Source organism: Musa acuminata, chromosome BXJ1-11 (assembly GCF_036884655.1).
Source record: "Musa acuminata AAA Group cultivar baxijiao chromosome BXJ1-11, Cavendish_Baxijiao_AAA, whole genome shotgun sequence".
NCBI classification, from domain to species: Eukaryota; Viridiplantae; Streptophyta; class Magnoliopsida; order Zingiberales; family Musaceae; genus Musa; species Musa acuminata.
The window spans coordinates 1,482,685-1,503,256 of NC_088337.1; the positions used below are offsets into that span (position 1 = coordinate 1,482,685).

Consider the following 20,572-nt stretch of genomic DNA (forward strand, 5'->3'; position numbering starts at 1 on the left):
ATCGAACAACATCAACAGTTTCATGGCAGTGACATGCTGCTTCAAGTGAACACAGGACAAGATTCCCACTTGAGCATTGAATCAGAGCCGTGGAGTAGGTTAAAGCACTCTATCGACTCGATAAAACTCGCTGTTGGCAAATGATGAATGTTTACAAATAATGACTTTCTTGACTGGAAGGTGATTCATTTCCCTCCAATCTGATCATCACAAACTAGATAATGTTGGAACCATAAAAAAAAAAAATCAATGATGCAACTCTGGTGATCTTAATAGTTTTTGGGATCTCGGAAGTACGAGGCAACAAGGTGTATCAGCAACAGGTGATACTACTATAACTTCAAACATTGTCCCCACAATTGAAAGGTTCAATCGGTGGAGTGATCCCAAACAGTAATCATCACAGAAACATATAATTAGCAGCGATATGTAAAACACATGCTTCCAGATGAGATATTCTGATTGAGGTGCCCAAAAATGCATGAGATATAGCTCTATCAACTTTGTGGAGAAGACTGCTCGGTGTCGTCAGGGCTTGGTGTCCTTGCTCTTTCTGCGACCATGTATTTTAGCAGAGAACCATTGAAGTTGTAGCATAGTCCTCGAGGCACTGGAATTTCACTTTTAGAGTATCACCCAGAAGATGGGAAATCTATGCAGCATCCGTGAAAATTGGCTTGGACCGCTTGTTCGCTGTTATTGACATTGACCTGAGAATAAAGAAAAAACAAGAGAAAGATGTCAAGCAACTGGAAATATAATTACTGTAGAAAGCGAGGCAAGCTGGAGGTGAGAACTAGAAGGAGACATTACTAGTGATCATGACTTTTTCTATTTAGAAAAAGAAGTATGAATCATGAACCCATTAAAAGTTGCAGTACACTTTCAATGGTTTTACATTAGCAAAGTAAACATGCATCAGGCGTCCGCAAGATTCCATGATTAAGTTTCCAGCAATTAGAAGATTCAAGAAAATTTTGTAAATGGAACAGCCGTCCAAAGCAAGGATCACCGTTTTGGGTACCGGACCCATTTCGGTGATCTGGTTGGACCGAAACATACCAGTCAGTACCGATGTATCATCCATCGATACACTAGTAGATATGGAAATTTGGAGAGGAAGAAAAAGGAGAAGAGGAAGGATAGACCGTGGAGGAAGAGGAAGAAAGTATGAAGAAGGAAAAAGGAAAGACAGTGGAGGAAGAGGAAGAAGGAAGAAAAGAAAAAAGGAAAGACACTGGAGGAAGAAAAAAGGAGAGGAAGAAAAGGAGATAGTAATAAATGGCAGCAGCGGCAGCGAAACGACGTTGCAAGAAGACGGCAGCGGTGAGAAGAAGGCTCGAAAAGCAGCAGCAGCGACAGCAGCATTGCGAGAAGGTGACTACCATTGGCGAGCCCCAGTTGCTATTTTAGGTTTTTTTTTTTAAATACTGAGTTGGACGGCCCATCACTGTTCTCGGTTTTTTTATTTTTTCCTGATTTGGACAAGACTGCTCGAAACGGGGGTCGTCCACGTACTGATCCATGCCCAGACCGGCTCATACTGCCCATTTTGTACCCGTTTCAGATGGTATGGCAGTCCTTGGTCCAAACCATCCAAGACTTCATTTAATAAAACTTGTAAGGATTTCAAACATTAGAATTAGTTGGGATAACAAAAAGAAATTAAGCAAATCTCTAAAACTAGCTGACAAACTGAAGAAAATAATCATGTTTCTTGGTGTAATACTCTAGGCAAACCGAGAACCAACTACATGTATGGTATCCACAGACCAATAAAATCATTGAACAGTCAATTAATAAATATTTAACAACTGTCTTTTCCTGTTATGACTTTGTTCTTGTACACATTATTGACTGTTGGAAAATCATCTAATAAAAAACCATATACTCATTTACTTTACCATTGAAATTCTTTTTATTATACATCATATTTTCTAAATGTCTTAAGAACTATCATTATTTCTTCCACTTTTAAAAAGTTCTTCGGCAAAAGAAAGTGCATATTTAGGCACTCTAACCAAAAAAATGAAAAAAATGAAAAAAAAAAAAAAAAAACTCACCCTGGTAAACTAGAGCGTTTTTGAGTGAATTGACCAAGCATGGACCTCAAAGTTCCAAGAGCTTGTTCAGCAGCCTGTAGAAAAGATGCAAAGTCAAGATTGAACTAGATTTTATTGAGTTTAAACAAGAGCTACATCAGTATCTTAAGTGTGCACTGAAGACCATGTTGCACTTGGTCAATTTGTCTCAGGAGTACCACTTGCAAAAGAGGAAGATAAAACAAGATCTGCTAGAAGCAACAACAAAAGAACCACTCTTGGAAAAATTAAGGTTTTAAGTCATAGACCGAGAAAATTACAGAAACGCCTTTTATTGATCATGTAGAAAATTGGAATCAACAGAACAATGTCTAATTTGGCTAATCAACAGAAAAAAAGTCCAAATCTGAACAAATTGACCTTCTGTTCTGAATTTCAACCCAAATCTAGGGCTGCAAGTGGAGGGATTTAGCTTCAGCGAACCCATAACCATGGTATGCAATTTTGAATAGTACTGTCCGCTACTGGATGGAGCGTGCTACAGTGCTACAGTAAGACAGTGTAGTACTGTTATAGTTCTACAATAAGAGGAAAAATATTTAAAACCACTCGGTATGCCCTGGTGTACCGAACAGTACATGGTACCGTACCGTACCGAGCCAACCTCTAAACACCGATACGGTACGATATTGCATACCTTGCCCATAACCAATCCAGTTTCCAGCAGATTTTAGTTCAGGTATTATTGACATGGATTAAAACCAACATAGAAACTCATCCTGACTCTAATTCAAATCACACTCAATTTCAAGTGTTTAGCAACCCGGCTTGAGTATAGAATAGCGAGTTATCTAAGATAAACACAGATGCATCCCAAATCTCCCTATTCAGTTAAATGATTGCTTGCTTTCTCATTCCTTACCAGTTACAAAACTAGGATTGCTCATGTCCTCAATTCCTACCACATATCACACATCATTAGTCACCTCCCCATGGACTGCCATACCATCAGATAAGTTCTGATCCGAGAGCCAGCCGAGACACAGACCAGCCCATTTCGGTTGGTTGTAGGAAACATGAGGTCTACTGGTCGGTGCACCTCATGTATCACTAGATACAACCAAAATTTCAATTGACATCGGCCCCCAATGGTCAAATTGATCGTTGGGGGCTGTTTTGGGCTTATAAAAATCCCTCCCTCCCCCCTCTTTCACTCACTCTTCCTCACATTTTCTCACTCATTGTCACTTTTATTAAACTTGTTTAAGGTGACTTGTGAAATCAATCTGTCTATTTTTTCTTTAACATCATGTAATTAGCACAAAGAATATAGATAATTCTTGATCGCTTAGTGACTAATCATTAATTAAGACATATTTAGAGGTATTTAAGAAGAATTAGCTTAGATTGACCATGTATTGTCTTCTTGCATGATTTACGTGCTTATTCTACCATTTTTATTGGGTAGAAGCTTATTAATGCATGCTTAAGTACCAAATTTAATTTATGTACCAATATATTTGTATAAAATTTAAGCTTAGATTTTTTTAAATTTCGAATGATTTTTCAGTCTTTTTTATTGTATCAGTAGGTTCCGATGTACGAACACATGGTACACCAATACTGATAGGTATATACCAATCCAACCAAGGACCAATATGCATGGTGGCATGATATGGTGAACCATAAACCTGCCAAACTCCTTGTTATGATCAGGAAGTTGTCCAGTTCATTCTACACTCTTCTAACCAATACATCTCTTTGTCTCCCTCTCTCTCCTCAATCCCCCATTTGGAGCTATCTTAAACCATGCGCACACAACAAGTAATGCAGAAGCATAGTCACTTGTAGAGGAACTACCAAAAACCTGCCTTATTTTTTTAAAAGGAACCTCCAAGACATGCACGTACTAAGCACTAAGCATGTCAATATCACTTCAAACTTCAAAGTACCACCTAATGTAAATGTGCTTTGATGCAAAATTCCTTGCAGTGACAGAGAAGAAAGAACAAAGTCAAATAAAGAAAGAGGAGGAGGGGGGGGGGAGAGAGATGAAGGGAAAGCATACTACCTGGAGCTTAGCTTCCACCCAGGTTGTTCCAACTCCTCTCCCCAAGATCTGTCTTGCTATTTCTACCTGAAAAAACATAACCAGACAACATGAATAGTGGTCAACAACAGAATAGTAACAGAAGAGAAGTCACATTTAAACTCTTGAACCGGCTTTTGATTTCAACATGAAGGACAAAGCCTATGTTAAGATGGACATTTTACACAATTCAATAATTCAGTAGGTTATTTTCCTTTCTTTATAGCTTGTGACAGTCTATTATACATAACCTAAGAGCTTCAAATCAAACAAGACTTCATGAGTCTCAGTTAATGTGAGTATGTGACATTAATCAAAGTTGACAGAAGCAAGCTGAAAGGTTTGTATGATCGACCATTTACATCACTTAATCCTTTTGTTGTCATTTAACTTCCATACGAGAAGCCAAAAACGGAAGAAGAATTTCTTTCATATGTATAACATAAGCAACTGAACAATTTCCAATCCACTACTTAGGGAATAAGCACAAATGAAGGTGCAAATAATTGGTGTCTAAAAAATGCATGCATTCCAGTAGCAAGATATATCTTAAACTGCTTTCTTCAACATGTAGCACACGCTGAACTCTTGTCTCAATCAACATATTGTTCTGAATAGAAATGAAAGAGTTGCAATTTTTTACAAATTCAATCAATGTCTTAGTCTTAGAAAGATAGTACTTCAAGTATAAAGCTTAACAAAAAGTTTTGAGAACAAAGTCACCAATTCATAGATTAATTCTTACAATTCCACCAGACTGAACCAGATAGTTCACACAGAGACAGCTTTTAGAAATACACACACACACACACTTACAGGGCCAATGCACCAGATTACCTGAAAACTTTGCCCTATATATCATACAACATGGAAACAAATTTGAAACTATTGTGGTTGGTTCAAATTTGTTCATGCATGTCGCTGCTATGAACTAAATTAGCAAGTTGCATATTCATAGAGGTGGGGTCATTTTCTTATAATCATCAAATTGTTGAACACAAACTTTCTCCTGGTGGTTGGTCCCCATTTCCATCCTGAACATATTTTAGATTTCATGGAATGTGCTGCTACCAAAATATTTGATCTGGGTACTGCTTTCCTTTTGGTTCCTAAGTCCCTAAAAGGAAAAAATAATTGTAACGTTTCTGAACTAGGAGTTTCTTGTGTTTGTCCATTTTCACAGCTATTTTCATAAAATGTGTTCCCAAAATATTTGATCTCGATACTGCTTTCACTTTGGTTCCCAAGTCTCCCTAAAAGGAAAAAACATAACAGTAATGTTTCTCAACTATGACTTTCTTGTGTTTCTCATTTTTCACAACTAAGTCAATATGATCATGAACAATTGAATATAGTTTAAAGTTTAAACTTTAAACTTTAAAAAGTAGAAAGACAAAAAACAAGTTTGGGAATCTGTCATTGACAATTTGATGCATGAAGACCTTTAGAAGTTTCTTTCTTACTTCACTTACCAGAAGAGAATGAGACTGGAGCTCCAGCGAAGTGGTTAATTATGATTTATTGTTCTTTTTCTTTTTTTCTTTTGCGTGACACTTTACTTGATCGCTGAGTCATCAATAACTCAAGGTTCTGTGATTGAAATCCACCCTCACCAATTACTGTTTACATTATTCGAGCAAAAACTGTACATGAATGTTACCAGCAGACATATTTCACTCTCCACTGAGAATTCTTCCAAAACATGTGGCACGAAGATGCTAGCAAAGTGAGCCCCATCACAGTTTATCAGACCAAGATTTTCTCCATAAAATGGTCCATGATTCCTACATGTCTTGTCAATTGACTGAAGCTATAAAAAGAACCTCAACGATGATCCCAGAAGTTGGAGGATACAATAGAAAATTTGATTAAATTAACTTCTATGTTCTTCCGAAAAGCAACTTATCGTATGAACTTTCTTTTGACCACACGATATTTAGTCAATGAAGACTGCAGGTAATGGATCATGATTCATTACATTTTTATTTCAGAAAACGTGTAAAAAATAAAGGTTAGAGAATAACCTGTGCCGACACTTCCCCTTTACTAACTGAACCATTTGAGGTTGAAGGTTCAGCTCGAAAAACAAGGTCGAAACCCTCCATGACACACTAACATGTAGAAACAGCAGAGATAAATATGAGGGGGCAAATGCTTGGAATACACATAAATGTCCTACATCTTGTAACGTACTAGTTCTTTGAGAGAAGTAATAGAAGATGTTCTTCTTGAGCCTTCTAATCTCTGATCCATGGAATGAGAATTTTCTGACGTACTTGCAACAAGTAAAAGGTCATTCCTGGAGCATGGCTGATATCCATATGAATTTAATTCACTTAAAAGACCATTTTCTTTGGCTTGAGGCAGCTTAGGTAGATCTCCATGCACAGTATTAGGGCCCGTGAGAGCATTTGACAAGTATTTATCTGCAATGAAAATTAAGATTACCCAAGATATACAGAAAAAGTTCTTTAAGAGGTAAAATAAAAAAAAGGCTAAAAAATGTAATGAAAATTTTAATTAGCAGTATGGTCATTGGTGTAACTTAAAATAATTATTGTTTAAGCATGTACCGAGAAGTGTATAGGTTAGATTATGTCAGTTTACCATCACAAAATATAATATTTGTAAAAGTTAATAATAGAGGTTCAAGCCAACTAGAATATGCCAAACTTCTTTTCTAAAAAATTACTAATGATATAGGGAATATTTGTGTTGATCCGGAGCTTGACACATGACAGCCATGTCACTGAAAAACGATAAAGACCTTAATCGATGGATACGAAACAGCAGAATCCAATTAGAAAATATTACACGAAATACTTACCTACCCGTAAGCAACTAGGGAAGGACTGACTATAAAAGGTAAAAATTGGCACAGTTATTGAGGTCAGGCACTCTCTCTCTCTCTCTCTCTCTCTCTCTCTCTCTCTTCTAAACCCACTTGGGGAGCTTGACTTGGGCATCAAAAGAACCATGCCAAGAGCCCCCTCTCTCTTCTAACAGGCGGTCCGCGTACCGGAAGCCTGTCGGACCGGTACGTACCGCCCGTACCGGGTGGTACAGATCGGTACGGCAAACCATGCATCATAGCATATGCACAAAAGTGTGACCGATACCAAAGAGTCACCCAGATCCAATACCGAGCCCAATAGACTACGACTAACACTTCACCCAATGGGGGATGGACCTCCTCGGCCCCATCCAACTTGCTTGGGGTCAGCACAGGTTCCTTATTGTGGGGGTTGATTATTTCACCAAGGGGTTGGAGGCTGAACCACTAGCATATATCACAAAAAGGCAGGTCGAAGACTTCATGTAAAGGAACATTATTACAAGGTTCAAGATCCCAAGGGCCATTATCACATACAATGGCACCTAATTCGACAATATCAAGTTTCAAGAGTTTTGCCAATCGCAGGACATCCTCTTGAAGTTCAATTTAGTAGCTTGTCCTCAAACCAACGAACTCGCCAAGGTGACCAACAAAGACATTATCGAGATCCTCAAGAAGTGCATTGTCAATTGTGAGGCAATCCTACCACTCAAGGTTATCTTCCTGACACTCTAAATAGAAGAATTTAGGAACGTGACCTCCAAGGAGGAACTTTGTGCAAATCTTAAACTCATTAATAAGGCCAAGGCCAATGATCACTTAAGGCACTACAAATCTTTACAACCAACGCATGTGGCCGAAGATATCAGTTTAGGCAACTTGGTTGTTCGAAAGGCCGAAGTCAGCAACATCAGCGCACTCTCAATCGGTGCCTCCCCCATCGTGCTCCTCTCGGTCCCCTCGACCAACGCAGAAGACGACTCGGTTGAGGCAACAAACTCCTTGGCCAGGGCGACAACTATAGCAGGCCCTTTCTTCTGCCTCAACATAAGATTCATCCCTAGAGAAGAATACTGTATCGGATATCGAAGAAACAACATGCAACAAAAGAGGCAAGAAAAAGGAGACACCACCGGAGGACCCAGGCTCAATCTGGCATTGATTAACCCAAGGTTCATAATTTTGTACTATACCGACGTTTCGAGCTTTGCTCGATACAATACGGTACGGGCGTACTGAGCAATACTCTAGGGTATACCGCTCGATACACATATATATAATGTAAAAAAATATAAAAATTAATATATAAAAATATAAAAATAATATAAGAAATTAAAAAAATGAGGCATACGCTGCCTCGACGACGTCACATCCTTTTCTTCTCCTCGTCATGTCAGATGAGGTCTTCTCCTCATCTACGACGTTTGACAAAGACGTCGAAGGCCGCAGACGTCTCCGGCCTTCGGCGAAGAACGCAGCAAAAAAGAAGCCGAGTCGTCGTCTCTCCATTACCTCCTGGATCGGGATCGTCGAGGGAGAGTGGCGCCGGATCGAGAAGCGTCGAGGTTCTCCCGATTCTCCCTTTTCTTCGAGCGCCTTCTCCCTCTTCTTCGAGCGCCTTCTCCCTCTTCTCTCTCAACGCTTCTTCCTTCGCCGCAGCCAGGCTGATACCACCTGGTAGAGGGCGGCGACGGTCGAAATCGACCGTTACCGACTTGTTTCAGGCGATGACAATCGAAATATCGACCGTTACCGCTCGATACAGCCCCGTATCGTCCGATACGAGGCTAGATCAACAGTACCGCACGGTAGCGGGCGGTCCGCGTACCGATCTACTGGTGGACCGGTACAAGCGGTATCATTCGATATTGTAATCCTTGGATTAACCAATCTTCATCAATCATTTTGATGGCTAAGAAAATGGAGAGGCCCTCTACTAACTTAAGCATTTAACCCTTCTCCTTTGAGGTCAGGAACGAGGATATTCGAGACAGGATGGGCAGACCATTCAAGATCGAAGTCCTATTCCCAACCCGTGCCTTCGAGGAAGAACCGCCATTTCCAACCTTTGTTGGAGGATGGGGCACCCTTAATCTTAAGCCCCACTCAAGCTACAAGATAGTGCATTAGCTCTCTTGCAAACCCGAAAGCAAGTGTGAAAGAGATTAATGGTCAAGGTTATGCTGATGTTGCAGCATTCCCCAATGTTACAAGCTGGGCACCATCCAGGAGGGCAATATCCTCCACTAGTGGAGGCACACTGAAATAAGCAGATGGAGTGGGAATCAGAGCTTGATCTCGAACGTATTAGCATACATGCAAAGATACTTACACATCGGCTCATAAGGCCAAATCTTGATAAAGGTACTATCATCTCGTACTTGGTCAAGATGAAATACCTATGGTGCAAGCGCTTCAGGAACTTGAGAATAAGGGTGGAGTCCTAGTCATAAAAACCTTTTACGTTCTAAAGGTCTCTCTCGGCCTTCGAGTCGACGACCGATGTCCCCTCTGAAGATAAAGACAATGACACACTCCCGGACCTCAAACTACCCGAGGATACAACTTTAACCCCCCCGGTCATTCGGCGACTGAGGGATCGAGACTCAAAAGAATTAAAGGGGTCATTTTACCCTACCTAATGAGGAGAAGAGAAAAGTGCTTCAAGAAGGGAAAGGGCTGAGAGGTTAGAGGCTAAGGCTCAAAGGCTTTGAGGACTTGAAAAGCTAATGATGCAAGGGCCCTATATTGGACACGAGCTCTAATATGTCTTTCACCTACCAGACATCTTTTTACCTTCCTGCTCAAAATAGTTTCATGCTCATTCTTTCTCACTCATCAATTTCTTGCACAGCTTCTTGCTCACCAAAGCGGTTAACCAACATGTGTGTTGACCACTAACAGAATCCTGCTATCAAATCAGATCCTAAAAGTGGTCTTCAAGCTCAACATCAAAGATCATCTGATAGTCGGGCTGAGCATCAAAGATCACCCGATGGACCCTCCTCAAACTAAACATCGAAATTATCTGATTTGCACTCTTTGGGCTAAGTATCAAAGATCATTCATTGTGTCCTTCTCAGGTTAAGCATCGAGATCACCCGATACGCCCTTCTCCAGCTAAGCATTGAAGATCATCTAATATGCCCTCCTCGGGATAAGCATCGAAGATCATCTAATGCGTGCTCCTCGAAGTTACCGTATGCATTCTCCTTGGGCTAAGCATCAAATATCACTATGCCTCCCTCAAAATAAGCATCGAAAGTCACCCAATACACCGTCGAGCCAAGCATAAAAGATCACCCATGGGCCCTCCTTGGATAAGCAATTTCTAATGATCTAATTGCCAATATCATAAACATAATCCATTGTATAAAAATGGATATTTAAGAAAACAATTGTTTATAGATTTAATTTGGTTTAAGATATTATACATACTATAAAAAAACCATCAAATAAGGTGTGCTTTGTCTGATAACATCACGGTTTATTTTAACTAATATCCAACTAATATAAACAACAAAAGCATACCAGCCAAATTCCGAACGGAGATCTCAGCAGCTCGATGTTGGGCTTCTTTCCTCGTTTTGCCAACCCCCTCACCTAACTTTTCTCCAACAAACCAAACCTGCAAAGAATATATCATGAATAATTGACATTCCAAAATAATAATTTTATTCTCAATGACCAAAACAAGCAAAAAGAGCAATAGTCACTATGAAGTATAAACATTATTAAGAAAAGCCTGAGCATCCACCATTTAGCGAATAAAATAGAACTAACAAAGAAATCCCGTTCACATGTAATAAGTCAACACTGTCCTATTCCCAAAAGGAGTAAGCTGCACATTAAATAGGAACCCTCCAAATCGATCTATAAGTTCATTATTGTTTCATGGTTGGTAATGGCACCTTCCTTACATGTCTTATTAAGAAATGAGACAAAACACCCATACTAAAAGATAACAAGCCAGCAACGTAGTTTATTTATTAAATCTTTATATATGGTTCTAAATCAAAGTGAGTAAATGATAAGCACATCAAATTATTTTTTCAAAAAAGAAACTTCACATAAAATAAACCTAGGGAACACCTATGATCAATGAAAAAAAGAAAATACAGGAATGGTATATAGCTTCTAAAACTTCTCGACCAGATTGTCTTAATACCTCAATTGAAAACTGCAGTTCTGCAGTATGACAAAGAGTGCTTCGAAACTCCACCTACATAGAAGTAGAAAAAGATTAATTAACTTCTTCAAATTTATACAGCACAATTCAGAAAAATACCTTATTTCTACATCTCATCGCTATTTCCTGTAAAATTCCAGCAGGAGATTCTGCCTGCTTTATAGTAGCCTGTCTGGTTTCAAACTGGGCATCTTTGTAGCTTGAAAAGTTTCGCCCCATAGGCACCTTGTCACCTTCATGTTGCAAGTTTGGTTGAAAACAGCATGTCAATTATGTCCAAGAATAATGTCATCATCTTAATTAACTTAATAAACAAAAATTTGTAGAAAGCAAGTTCCTGTACAAACAGCAGGCTTCTATCGAACAACAGTCAATGGACCAAGTCACCAAGGCAATTGTCAATATGGGAAGAATCTTGCACTTGTTTCATAACCAAGGAACATGAACCAAAGGTAATTTTTTAAACTGCTCTACCACAAAAATTCAGCCTTTAAATCCCTTTCTTTATGCTCTATTCACCTCTAATTTGGCTAGTATGAGCTTCAAACCCTAAAGACATTGAACATCCTCAAGTGCTTGCTAATTCCCAGCCTGCAATGAAAGATCCATGCTCAATGATGTCCTTTGTGATAGCCAACTTGAGAGGCACTGTCAGCCTGCCATTCCTTCTATCATACAATTACTACACATCCTACAGGTGAAGACTATGCACAGATCTAAGAAAATGGTACATTACTATGTTTCTATCAAAGGTTTCATAAAGGTCCCAATATTTGCCAAAGTCATCCAGAAGAAAAGGAGCTATCCATAGAAGAGAAAAGTCGGCAAACCTAGTCACTAAAGACTGTTGATAGTTAAGACCAGGAGAAGAAAAAAAAATTCTATCCATGGATAAAATCAGTCAACTTACTGTTACATGCAACAATTTTGAATTCTTACAACTGAATGACACAAGAAGGCCAACTATCAAACTAAAACTCCACCGTATTTGGGTGGAAAATTCTCTCAAATAGTCTAATATTGCATCTGCCAAGATTTTTAACATTGAAAGATCTGGTTTTGTGATCCATTAAGCCATGTGTGAAGTTCATGCATCCATGGTGAATATAGATGTAGAGAGGTTCATGTAATTAATTCCCGTCTTCAGTCCAAAATAGCTAAACATGTGGCTCTTCAAGTTCACCTGTTCAGCTGCACCTTTGTACATGTTGGTGTTGCTTGCAACAACTAACTTGTATGCCACTTTTTATTCTGATGATAACATTTCCATCCTGTATTCTTGCTTCCACAATAACTATTTCAGTAATTTTGTGCACTTATATAAACTAATTTTTTTGAACTAGCAAGCAAGAACTTCCCATTAGGGTTCTTTCAAACAAGGTTTGCAAAACCGATCGGTTCAGTATGATTCAGCCAGTATTACTGGTCGGACCAAACCAAGCAGAGCTGCAACACGACTCCTCACAACACTGCCTATTTCGAGACACCTCTTCTTCCTCTTCTAGGAAAAAGATTTAATGTGTACAGAGTTAAAAGAACAAAAAAAATCTAATTAACAAAAGGATGACATTTATCAACATAATAAATAACAGCAGTTGTACAAAATTAGAACAGAAAACAATAAAATCCAAAACATAACAGACAAATGGAAACACAGCCTTCAACCATGTGCAGTACCTTTAAAGGAATTGAAGTTTGACAAGGAATTATTTTGCCACACACAGTCGCCTCCATTATTCAACTGAATCATAAAACAAGTTTACGTATCAAACTGCTGAAAATTATGCACTTCAACATCTAACTGTCAACAGATAACAAGCAAGTTACCGTACAGGTGATCTTCTAGGTTCATGAACTCTATCGTAAGGAACAGAGTTCTCTCCGCCATGCATGAAAGATGGATGCCTAAACTGTTTTTTATACCGTGCATGATCTAGTTCTCTGATAAACTCTTTTGATGCTGTGTTTTCTTGTCTTGGTTTAATCTCTTCTTCCGACGGAAACCAACTTCCTTGTGGTTGTACAGAAGGAATTGAGACATGAAGCGGGGGGTTCATAGGAAAAGAGGTAGGAGGTTCTCTCGTATCTTGACCATGTTGCAATATGAGAAGCCTTCTCCTTGTGTCTGGATCTAGTTCTGATTCAGGAACCTCACCCTCTTCCCTAGAAGGAGAGCCTTGAAAGCTAGGTTCTGGAAAGGCCAATTGGCCCAAAGGCCTACCTACTGCAACAGACTGAGAGCCTTGATCATTAGGTAAAGGCACCATCATCTGCATAGCAGTCAGTGAAGTACCAAATGAAGAAGCAACATGTTGAGAAGATACTGGTCGCTGCACAAAGTTAGTGACCATGGGATGAACAGCTTGGACACTGCAACTTGCTTCCTGAACAAGATTCAAATGAAGATGTATTCGTAACTGCTTTTATATATATCAAAGCACAAAACTAAGAAGAGCTCAACAAGAAAAAAAAACCTTCAATCTTCTCTCAACCTCTGCATCTGCCATGCCATTGTGACATGACTGGTCTTTGTTTACATTTGATGTCGAAGTGTCATCCTGAATCAAATTAAGAAAATTGAGAGGAAAAAGATAAAGAAAGAAAGGTAAAACAAGTCTCCACGGTACTTGGAAATTAAAGAAAAGTGAACTTTTACCTCTGATATCAAGAAGTTGCCCACATCTGGAGCAGGTGGAATATCTTTCATTTCATCTTCATATAAAATTTCACTTATTCGTGGTAATATTCCTTCATCAAAAGCCCTACAGGAAAACAAAGAGTTACCATGTCAGATGACTTATAAGGATCTAAAAGAACAGCCATTTCAATGTGTGCAATTTGATAAGGCTAACCGCAATCAACAATGCAGTATCACTTACTTGAAAAAACCACCTCTGACATTACAGGCAACATTTCTCGCAACACATAAAACTGGGATGGTGCTATTGGCCTACAAAATGTTGAGATAAAGTCTCTTTAAGCATAATGGAAAAATTAAGATCTACATGAAATCAAGCTGATGAACAGCTTATTCACATAGTGACCATCTTACCTCTGCTTGAGGAGCATAATATGGGGCAAAAGCAGGGACAACATGAACCCGTGATTGATCTTTTTCATCCCAGACTTTTAGACGATCATCAATCACAAGTGCCATCTTCGGATGGCAGATTCCATCTTGAAAGACATTGAGCAGCGACTTTCTTGAGCCTATCAGAAGATAAGCCAATACCGACATATGAGAATTATATTGCTAGAGAACAAAATATATATAAAAACAGAAAACAAATATTGTCCAAAAAAATGCAGAGAATTCCTCGAACAATTGCTTAACGTGGCCTCTTTCATAAAAAAAACATGCAGAGGGTATAGCATACAAAAAATTATACCATGCAATATGTAAAGGCTTGATGAATGAATGACATACCTGACTTAACACAAACTATGCGGTCAAGTAGTTTTGAAGAATTAATCAAGCTAGAATCTGGGTCTAAAAGCCTCCACATTTCCAAGGCATAATCTCTTTCAGCCATTGTGCAAACATAGACCTCAAAACGCTTCCGTCCTCTTGCTGTTAGATAGCTCCGGAGGTCTTCCCATGAAGGCCTTAATCGAACAAGAACACTCGTATCTCGTATCTACAGGAAATGATTTTGTCCACCTTAATTATAGATTGCAGATATTATCAAGACAAAACAGGAAATGAACTTCTTTAAAACAAGAAGTTACCAAGACAAAATGATTTCAGTGATTTCTCTGTGCATGTAGAGTAACAATAGGTGTAACTAAATAATCTTAAGGATATAGAACTTCCAGAAGAAAACTACAAATTAGATAATCTTTAAAATCTGTCAGAGCTAATATTCAATATCATGATCAGGAAAAAATAACACAAATTAGGAATAAAGCTTCTGTTCAAAGAAGAAACACAAGTGTATTAATATTTTGCAAAATAAAGAATGAGACAGGAAACATACTGATGGATTTACACGCGTTAGAATGATGTTTTTCTCTTGCAACCGTATTACTGGGCGTGCAATCAATTGATGGCTATCAGACAAAGGTGGGACCATCTCTGATTGAACCTTGAACAACCTTCCATTTTCATTGACCTGGTCATTTTCAGCATATTGTTTCAAAATTGACTTATCATCTTGGTACCGCTTAATCTCCATTAGCATACCAGCAACGCGCTGAGGGTCTGTTTCATTATTTATTTTTCGTTGAAGAGCATCGATCCGGTCCTCAAATGAGCGCATGGTATTAGCAACTAGAAGAGTTTCATCAAGATCGAACACGATACCAAGGCACCTTAGGTTCAGCATCAGCAGAGAAGATTCATACAATTGTGATGGAACACTGAACCCCCAGAAACAAGAATATGGCATCGGATTCTTTCTGGATGTCATGGCCACGAGGTGCAGCTCTTCTTTGCCTTGTTGAACAACAGCAGTCTGCAAGCAAATGAAGACACAAAATATAAGAAATATTAGATAACCTACAAATTGCAACACATCAATGCCGATGTGTACAGTGCACATAGAGATACATTCAACTATATATACAAATATACATGCAGAACAATACATTTGAATCCTGCATACTCAATCATGCCCAACAAAAGAAGGATGAAAGGGGTATACCGCCTTGAATTTAATTTTAAGCAAATCAGTAAAACCATATTAAAATGTCAAAAGAAACCACACAATATATCATACTAATTATAGAAATGGATAGTATTACATATTCAAACTCAATATTGAGGTAGAAAATTTACTAAAGATATCAAATCCAATATATAATTTGTTGTCAAAGAAGTACAAAGAAATGATATTTGAGCAGAAAGAATACATCAAGTAATTTGACAAAGAGGTAAACATCGAAGATAAGGACATACTACCTACAAGGAAATATATATCCGTAAGGAAAAGTTTAGTTTTAGTCTAGAACCAAGACATGGTTCAGATAATTATTTTGGATGTTTCTTATTCTGACTTGACATGAGTTATTGTTAGTTGATTCACAAGATTTTCACATCGCTCAATCAGGCATTAGACACATCTCTGGATGATTAACTCCCTTTCAAGGAGGCTCAAGAATCCAAAAGTATAATCACATTAAACATCTCTAGAACAAATTTGAACCAACAGAAACTCCATGAAGGCTTTGCAAATATCTACTTTTAGAGCCATAGCATTTGTTAGCACATGCCTCTGAATCATCTATCACTCTGGACATAAGGAGAATGATTGAAATCAATTCTCTGCTCTAGCATGTTCTTTGACATTGGTATAAGGTGAACATGCAAGCACTTAACCTATAGTCTTCCCTTTCCCCTTCTCAGATCTCGCCCTTTGAAGGATACAAACCAAATAGCGACTAATATGTTATTGGCAGATAATAAGATGTTGAACAGATTCTGACAGCAAAAGCTACAAGAAACAAAATAGAAGACAGAGATATTGAAAGGAAGCATTATAAAACAGGGATAAACCAGTCATGAGAAGGAGATATTTTCTTTCTGTCAAAACTAATGTCAGACAGTTCTATTTCTTCTAATTGCACCCAGTGAAGTATGGACCAGACTCTGTTATCCTCATGGACTAACTATTAGTTTAACAAAAATATGAAATCATTAACTCTCTATACTCAATCTGGTCTCCACATCCAACACCTGCACAATGGTACAATCATCCTTGAAATGAGCAGAGCCAAATTACAGCAGATGTGCCAGTATAACACACCAAAATAGTGTTGATACTATGACAGAGCCTCTTCTCTCTCCCTTAACATGCCAATATATATCGAACATCAACTTGAAAAAAAAAAGAAGAAAAGAAGTAACTGGTGAGATATGTTCTATAGGTCATGTCAGTTCAACAATGACAAGAACAAGAATAAGATATCATTATATAATTATCCACATATTTGGGATCAACCAAATGAAGTTTTTCCCATCATTTAACTCTGTCAAGGGTAATATCACCAATCAAACTTATAGCATCAAATTAATTTTATGGCCTCCAATGATGTATTCTTAGTTTTTCCCTTATCTTTCCTCAAACCACTAATCATAATTGATTCACCTCATCTATCCTGTGCATCTATAGAATTCCTTCTGTAAACCATGCCAGTTTTTATGTAAAATTAGCTTTTAGTGATATATTATTCTATGTAGATTACAGACAAAGTATTTGCACATCAAGAAGACAATGTAGTTCACTAAGCAGACCTCTGCTTAAAAGAAAGAGTCATAGGAAGTTAGGAACTTTACCAAGACAATATCATAGTAAATTGACAGTCATAGAAAACCCAAGTGACCTCGCATTGCATGTTCCAATCAAGAGCAATCTTTGCTTCACAACCAAAATCAACAAGTTTAATCAGTTGAATACTCCAAACTTTTCATTCTTTAATATCATTACTAGCTGCGTTCGTTGAACTACATCACGAGTCCATCACCAAGCGTCATTTCGACACCCGTGAAAAATAATTATCCTTAAAATAATCTAGCTGCCCATGGAAGTCTTAATGCAACATAATTCCAGGAGCACCTAGCGAAGCTAATTATCAGTGTCAAGAATTGAAGGCAAGGCAATTAGCAACCAGTACATTATCAAAGGGAAGGATGAAAGACACTCAATCATTTCCACTATTAGGAATAAGATAATAACTAATCTACCGAAACTGGAATTTACTTTCCAGAGGCGTACAACTTATGCTGAAACAAAAAAGTGATAACCTAGGAACAAAATTGACAACCAATATCAATAGATTTACTTTACTAGCTAATGAGTTTCTAGTTTTACCTGAATTAACTGATAACCTCAATTGCTCATATGTCAAGTTTTGGACCAAGCTATCAATAAGATGCCAAAACCAATCTATATATATTATCTAACTTGACGAAGGGGCCTAAAATTTATGCAGGAAGTTCTAAATAAACAACCATCACTAAAAGCTTAACATACATGTCAAAAAAAGTTGTCAAAAATATTTGATCTGCATCATGAGAAAGCAAACGAATACTAAAATTTTATTAGTTGCAATGATCATTAAGAGCTGATTGCACTGAAGGGAAGCTAGTCTAGATTCATTTAAAATAACACCAAGAAAAAATAACATATGCAAAAAAAATTGTGCTTCTATTACATTGTTAGTCTCATCAGGAACCAATTTAGTATATAGTGATTAAAAATATTTTTTAACTGCAATCCTTTTTTAACCCAGATCCAGATGCGGTAGCTGAAAAAATTATAGTACAGATCTTGTTTCTGTAACCATAAGGCATTGTGTTACTTGACTAATTCCAATCCAATAAAGATTTAGTACAGCAAATTTGTTTCAAACTCAGCCTAATCAGATCAATACAAGTGAAATTCACTAGCATATTCGCTTATGAAAATACATATCACAAAGTGATTCAAGTCGTTCCACTAGGATTCACTATTAATCATCCTGTCATAAAAATATTTAGTTCTATTATTTGTTGCCTTTTGGGGAATAATACCTTATTCTCTCTGGCGAGAGTAGTGTGCAAACGGAATAGTGGCGAATCATCGGTTGATGTTGACGTCGACTCCACCTTGATGCAGACGCCGCCGGAGGCGACGGTATGTAGAAGGGCGAGCGGTTGGCACCGCTCGCTGGAAGGCGAGAGATGGGAGATCCGGATCTCCCTGATCCTTGAGCCGATGTTCGGATTCTGGGGATAAATTTGCACCTCCCCACAAAAGGAGTTCTCGTAGTAAACAGCAGATTTAAACATTTTTACGAGATCAAGATGAGATTTTGTCGATCAAGACCAAAAATCCTTCAACAAGACCAACAGATCTAGGTAACAGTTGTGGAATTCAATGTCCGGTCTAACAGAAGGTCACAAGAAAGGATGGGTCTTGGATCGTTCCAGCACAAGAAGAAGAAGAAGAAGAAGAAGAAGAAGAAGAAGAAGAAGAAATTATAGTTCGGGTCTTCTTCACTCCTGTATCAAAAGATCAAAACTTTCTGAGGTCCAATTTCAACTTTCAAGCGTTGCAAATCTGGAATTCGAGGTTCTTAAAAGATAGATCTGTTCTTACGAAAAAAGTTCTTTAATCTGTCCTGCGGTCGGGAGTTGCTCGCGGGCGGCTCGGATTCGTTACACGAGGGGGTTTAATGCCTCCGCCGTTCGGAATCGAAAAAAATTTACGGTTCTGTGGGGGAGCGATTCGAGGGGTTTCTTGGTGTTCTTCCCCGTTTCCTGTGTGCTTCTTAGAAGCCACTGATGAGGAATCCGGAAACCCTAGGCGTCGATAGATGAAGGGGACGAGCGGAAAGCGACGGCCTTAAATAGACTCGACCAACCTGTGGCGCAAATAAATAATAATAATAATAATAACAACAATAGCTATACTATACGATTGATTTTAAATCTATATCCGTGTAGTATCTTAAAATGGCATAGGTTCTTCGTATATACGTTAAAAATTAAACGAAGAAAATAGAAAGATAGAAATTATATAAGAAACTATAAAATGAATAAGATTAATTATCTAATTTATTTTGATAGTGAACTCTTAATAGCTATTTATACACACTAACTAAGCATGGAGGTTATACACATTCAGGATAGAGAATTTTTCTCAACTGCTTAGAGATTTCCTCAACTGCCTTGAGGAAATTTTATCTACTTATCACTATATAACAACACTTCAATAGATGCCTGCCATTCTAGAATATATTTAGATGAGCAACTAATTAAACTAAAATATATAAAATATAATAATAAAAAAAATTACTCTTGGAATATTTTCCATCATAATGGAACTTATAAATTACAAGAAATAAACAAAAGAGTGTTTAATTTTTTTTATTATTTTGTCATGTATATATACTAAACTAGTAGTGATGAGAGATTATTGTTTTAACAACAATCAAATTAAAATATTACCACTCTTGTTCTTCTAGTCAAATTTGAAATATAAGTATAATAGAAGAGTGGCTTGTTTAGGAATATCATAATATTTTAGGTGATTTCTCGAAAAATTGAATTTTCCCTCATTTCTATATTTTCCAAAGAGTTTTCTTTCCCCTTTGGAAGCAAAAAATAAAATATCTATCTTTAAAAATCAAAGTATGTTATTGTAATATTTTTTATAAATAAAATTATTTATAATTTTTTTAATAAAGCTACATTGTTTTTAATTTACAGTTTTTTTAATAGGATTGCAATGTCTTTTACTACTACTCTTATTAAAATTATTTAATTATCGTTTCTTCATAATAAATGATTATAAATATTTAGACCTCAATTTAAGGCCAAGACCTTCATAATTTTCATTCAAATTCTCATATTAATAATTTTATAATGCAGCCAAACATATTATAAAGATGATGTTTATTGTTAATGAAAATTTTAATTATTTAAAAATAAAATT

The 20,572-nt window shown here is 37.5% G+C and overlaps 1 protein-coding gene across 1 annotated transcript; it reads right to left on the bottom strand.

Annotated features, from left to right (window-relative positions):
• Positions 1-246: 246 nt before the first annotated feature.
• LOC135596786 (RNA polymerase II C-terminal domain phosphatase-like 1) lies at positions 247-19,072 on the bottom strand. The gene is made up of 17 exons (XM_065088919.1): positions 18,667-19,072; positions 15,134-15,610; positions 14,584-14,794; positions 14,209-14,366; positions 14,036-14,106; positions 13,813-13,918; positions 13,631-13,714; positions 12,989-13,540; positions 12,834-12,897; positions 11,256-11,389; positions 11,136-11,189; positions 10,499-10,595; positions 6,325-6,557; positions 6,156-6,242; positions 4,114-4,179; positions 2,064-2,137; positions 247-710 (listed from the first exon to the last, which is right to left on the bottom strand). Exons 1-17 carry the CDS (start codon positions 18,922-18,924, stop codon positions 653-655), a joined length of 2,784 nt encoding a protein of 927 aa, XP_064944991.1. The 5' UTR covers positions 18,925-19,072; the 3' UTR covers positions 247-652.
• Between the last annotated feature and the right edge of the window lie 1,500 nt (positions 19,073-20,572).

What these genes read in the sequence shown, in the direction of transcription:
- LOC135596786 (XM_065088919.1), bottom strand. Translation starts at nt 18,924, where the DNA reads ATGTTTAAATCTGCTGTTTACTACGAGAACTCCTTTTGTGGGGAGGTG. An exon ending in AGGTTGAGAGAAGATTGAAG is followed by an intron (nt 13,541 to 13,630) that starts GTTTTTTTTTCT and finishes AATCTTGTTCAG; the next exon opens with GAAGCAAGTTGCAGTGTCCA. An exon ending in ATGAACCTAGAAGATCACCT is followed by an intron (nt 12,898 to 12,988) that starts GTACGGTAACTT and finishes TTTATGATTCAG; the next exon opens with TTGAATAATGGAGGCGACTG.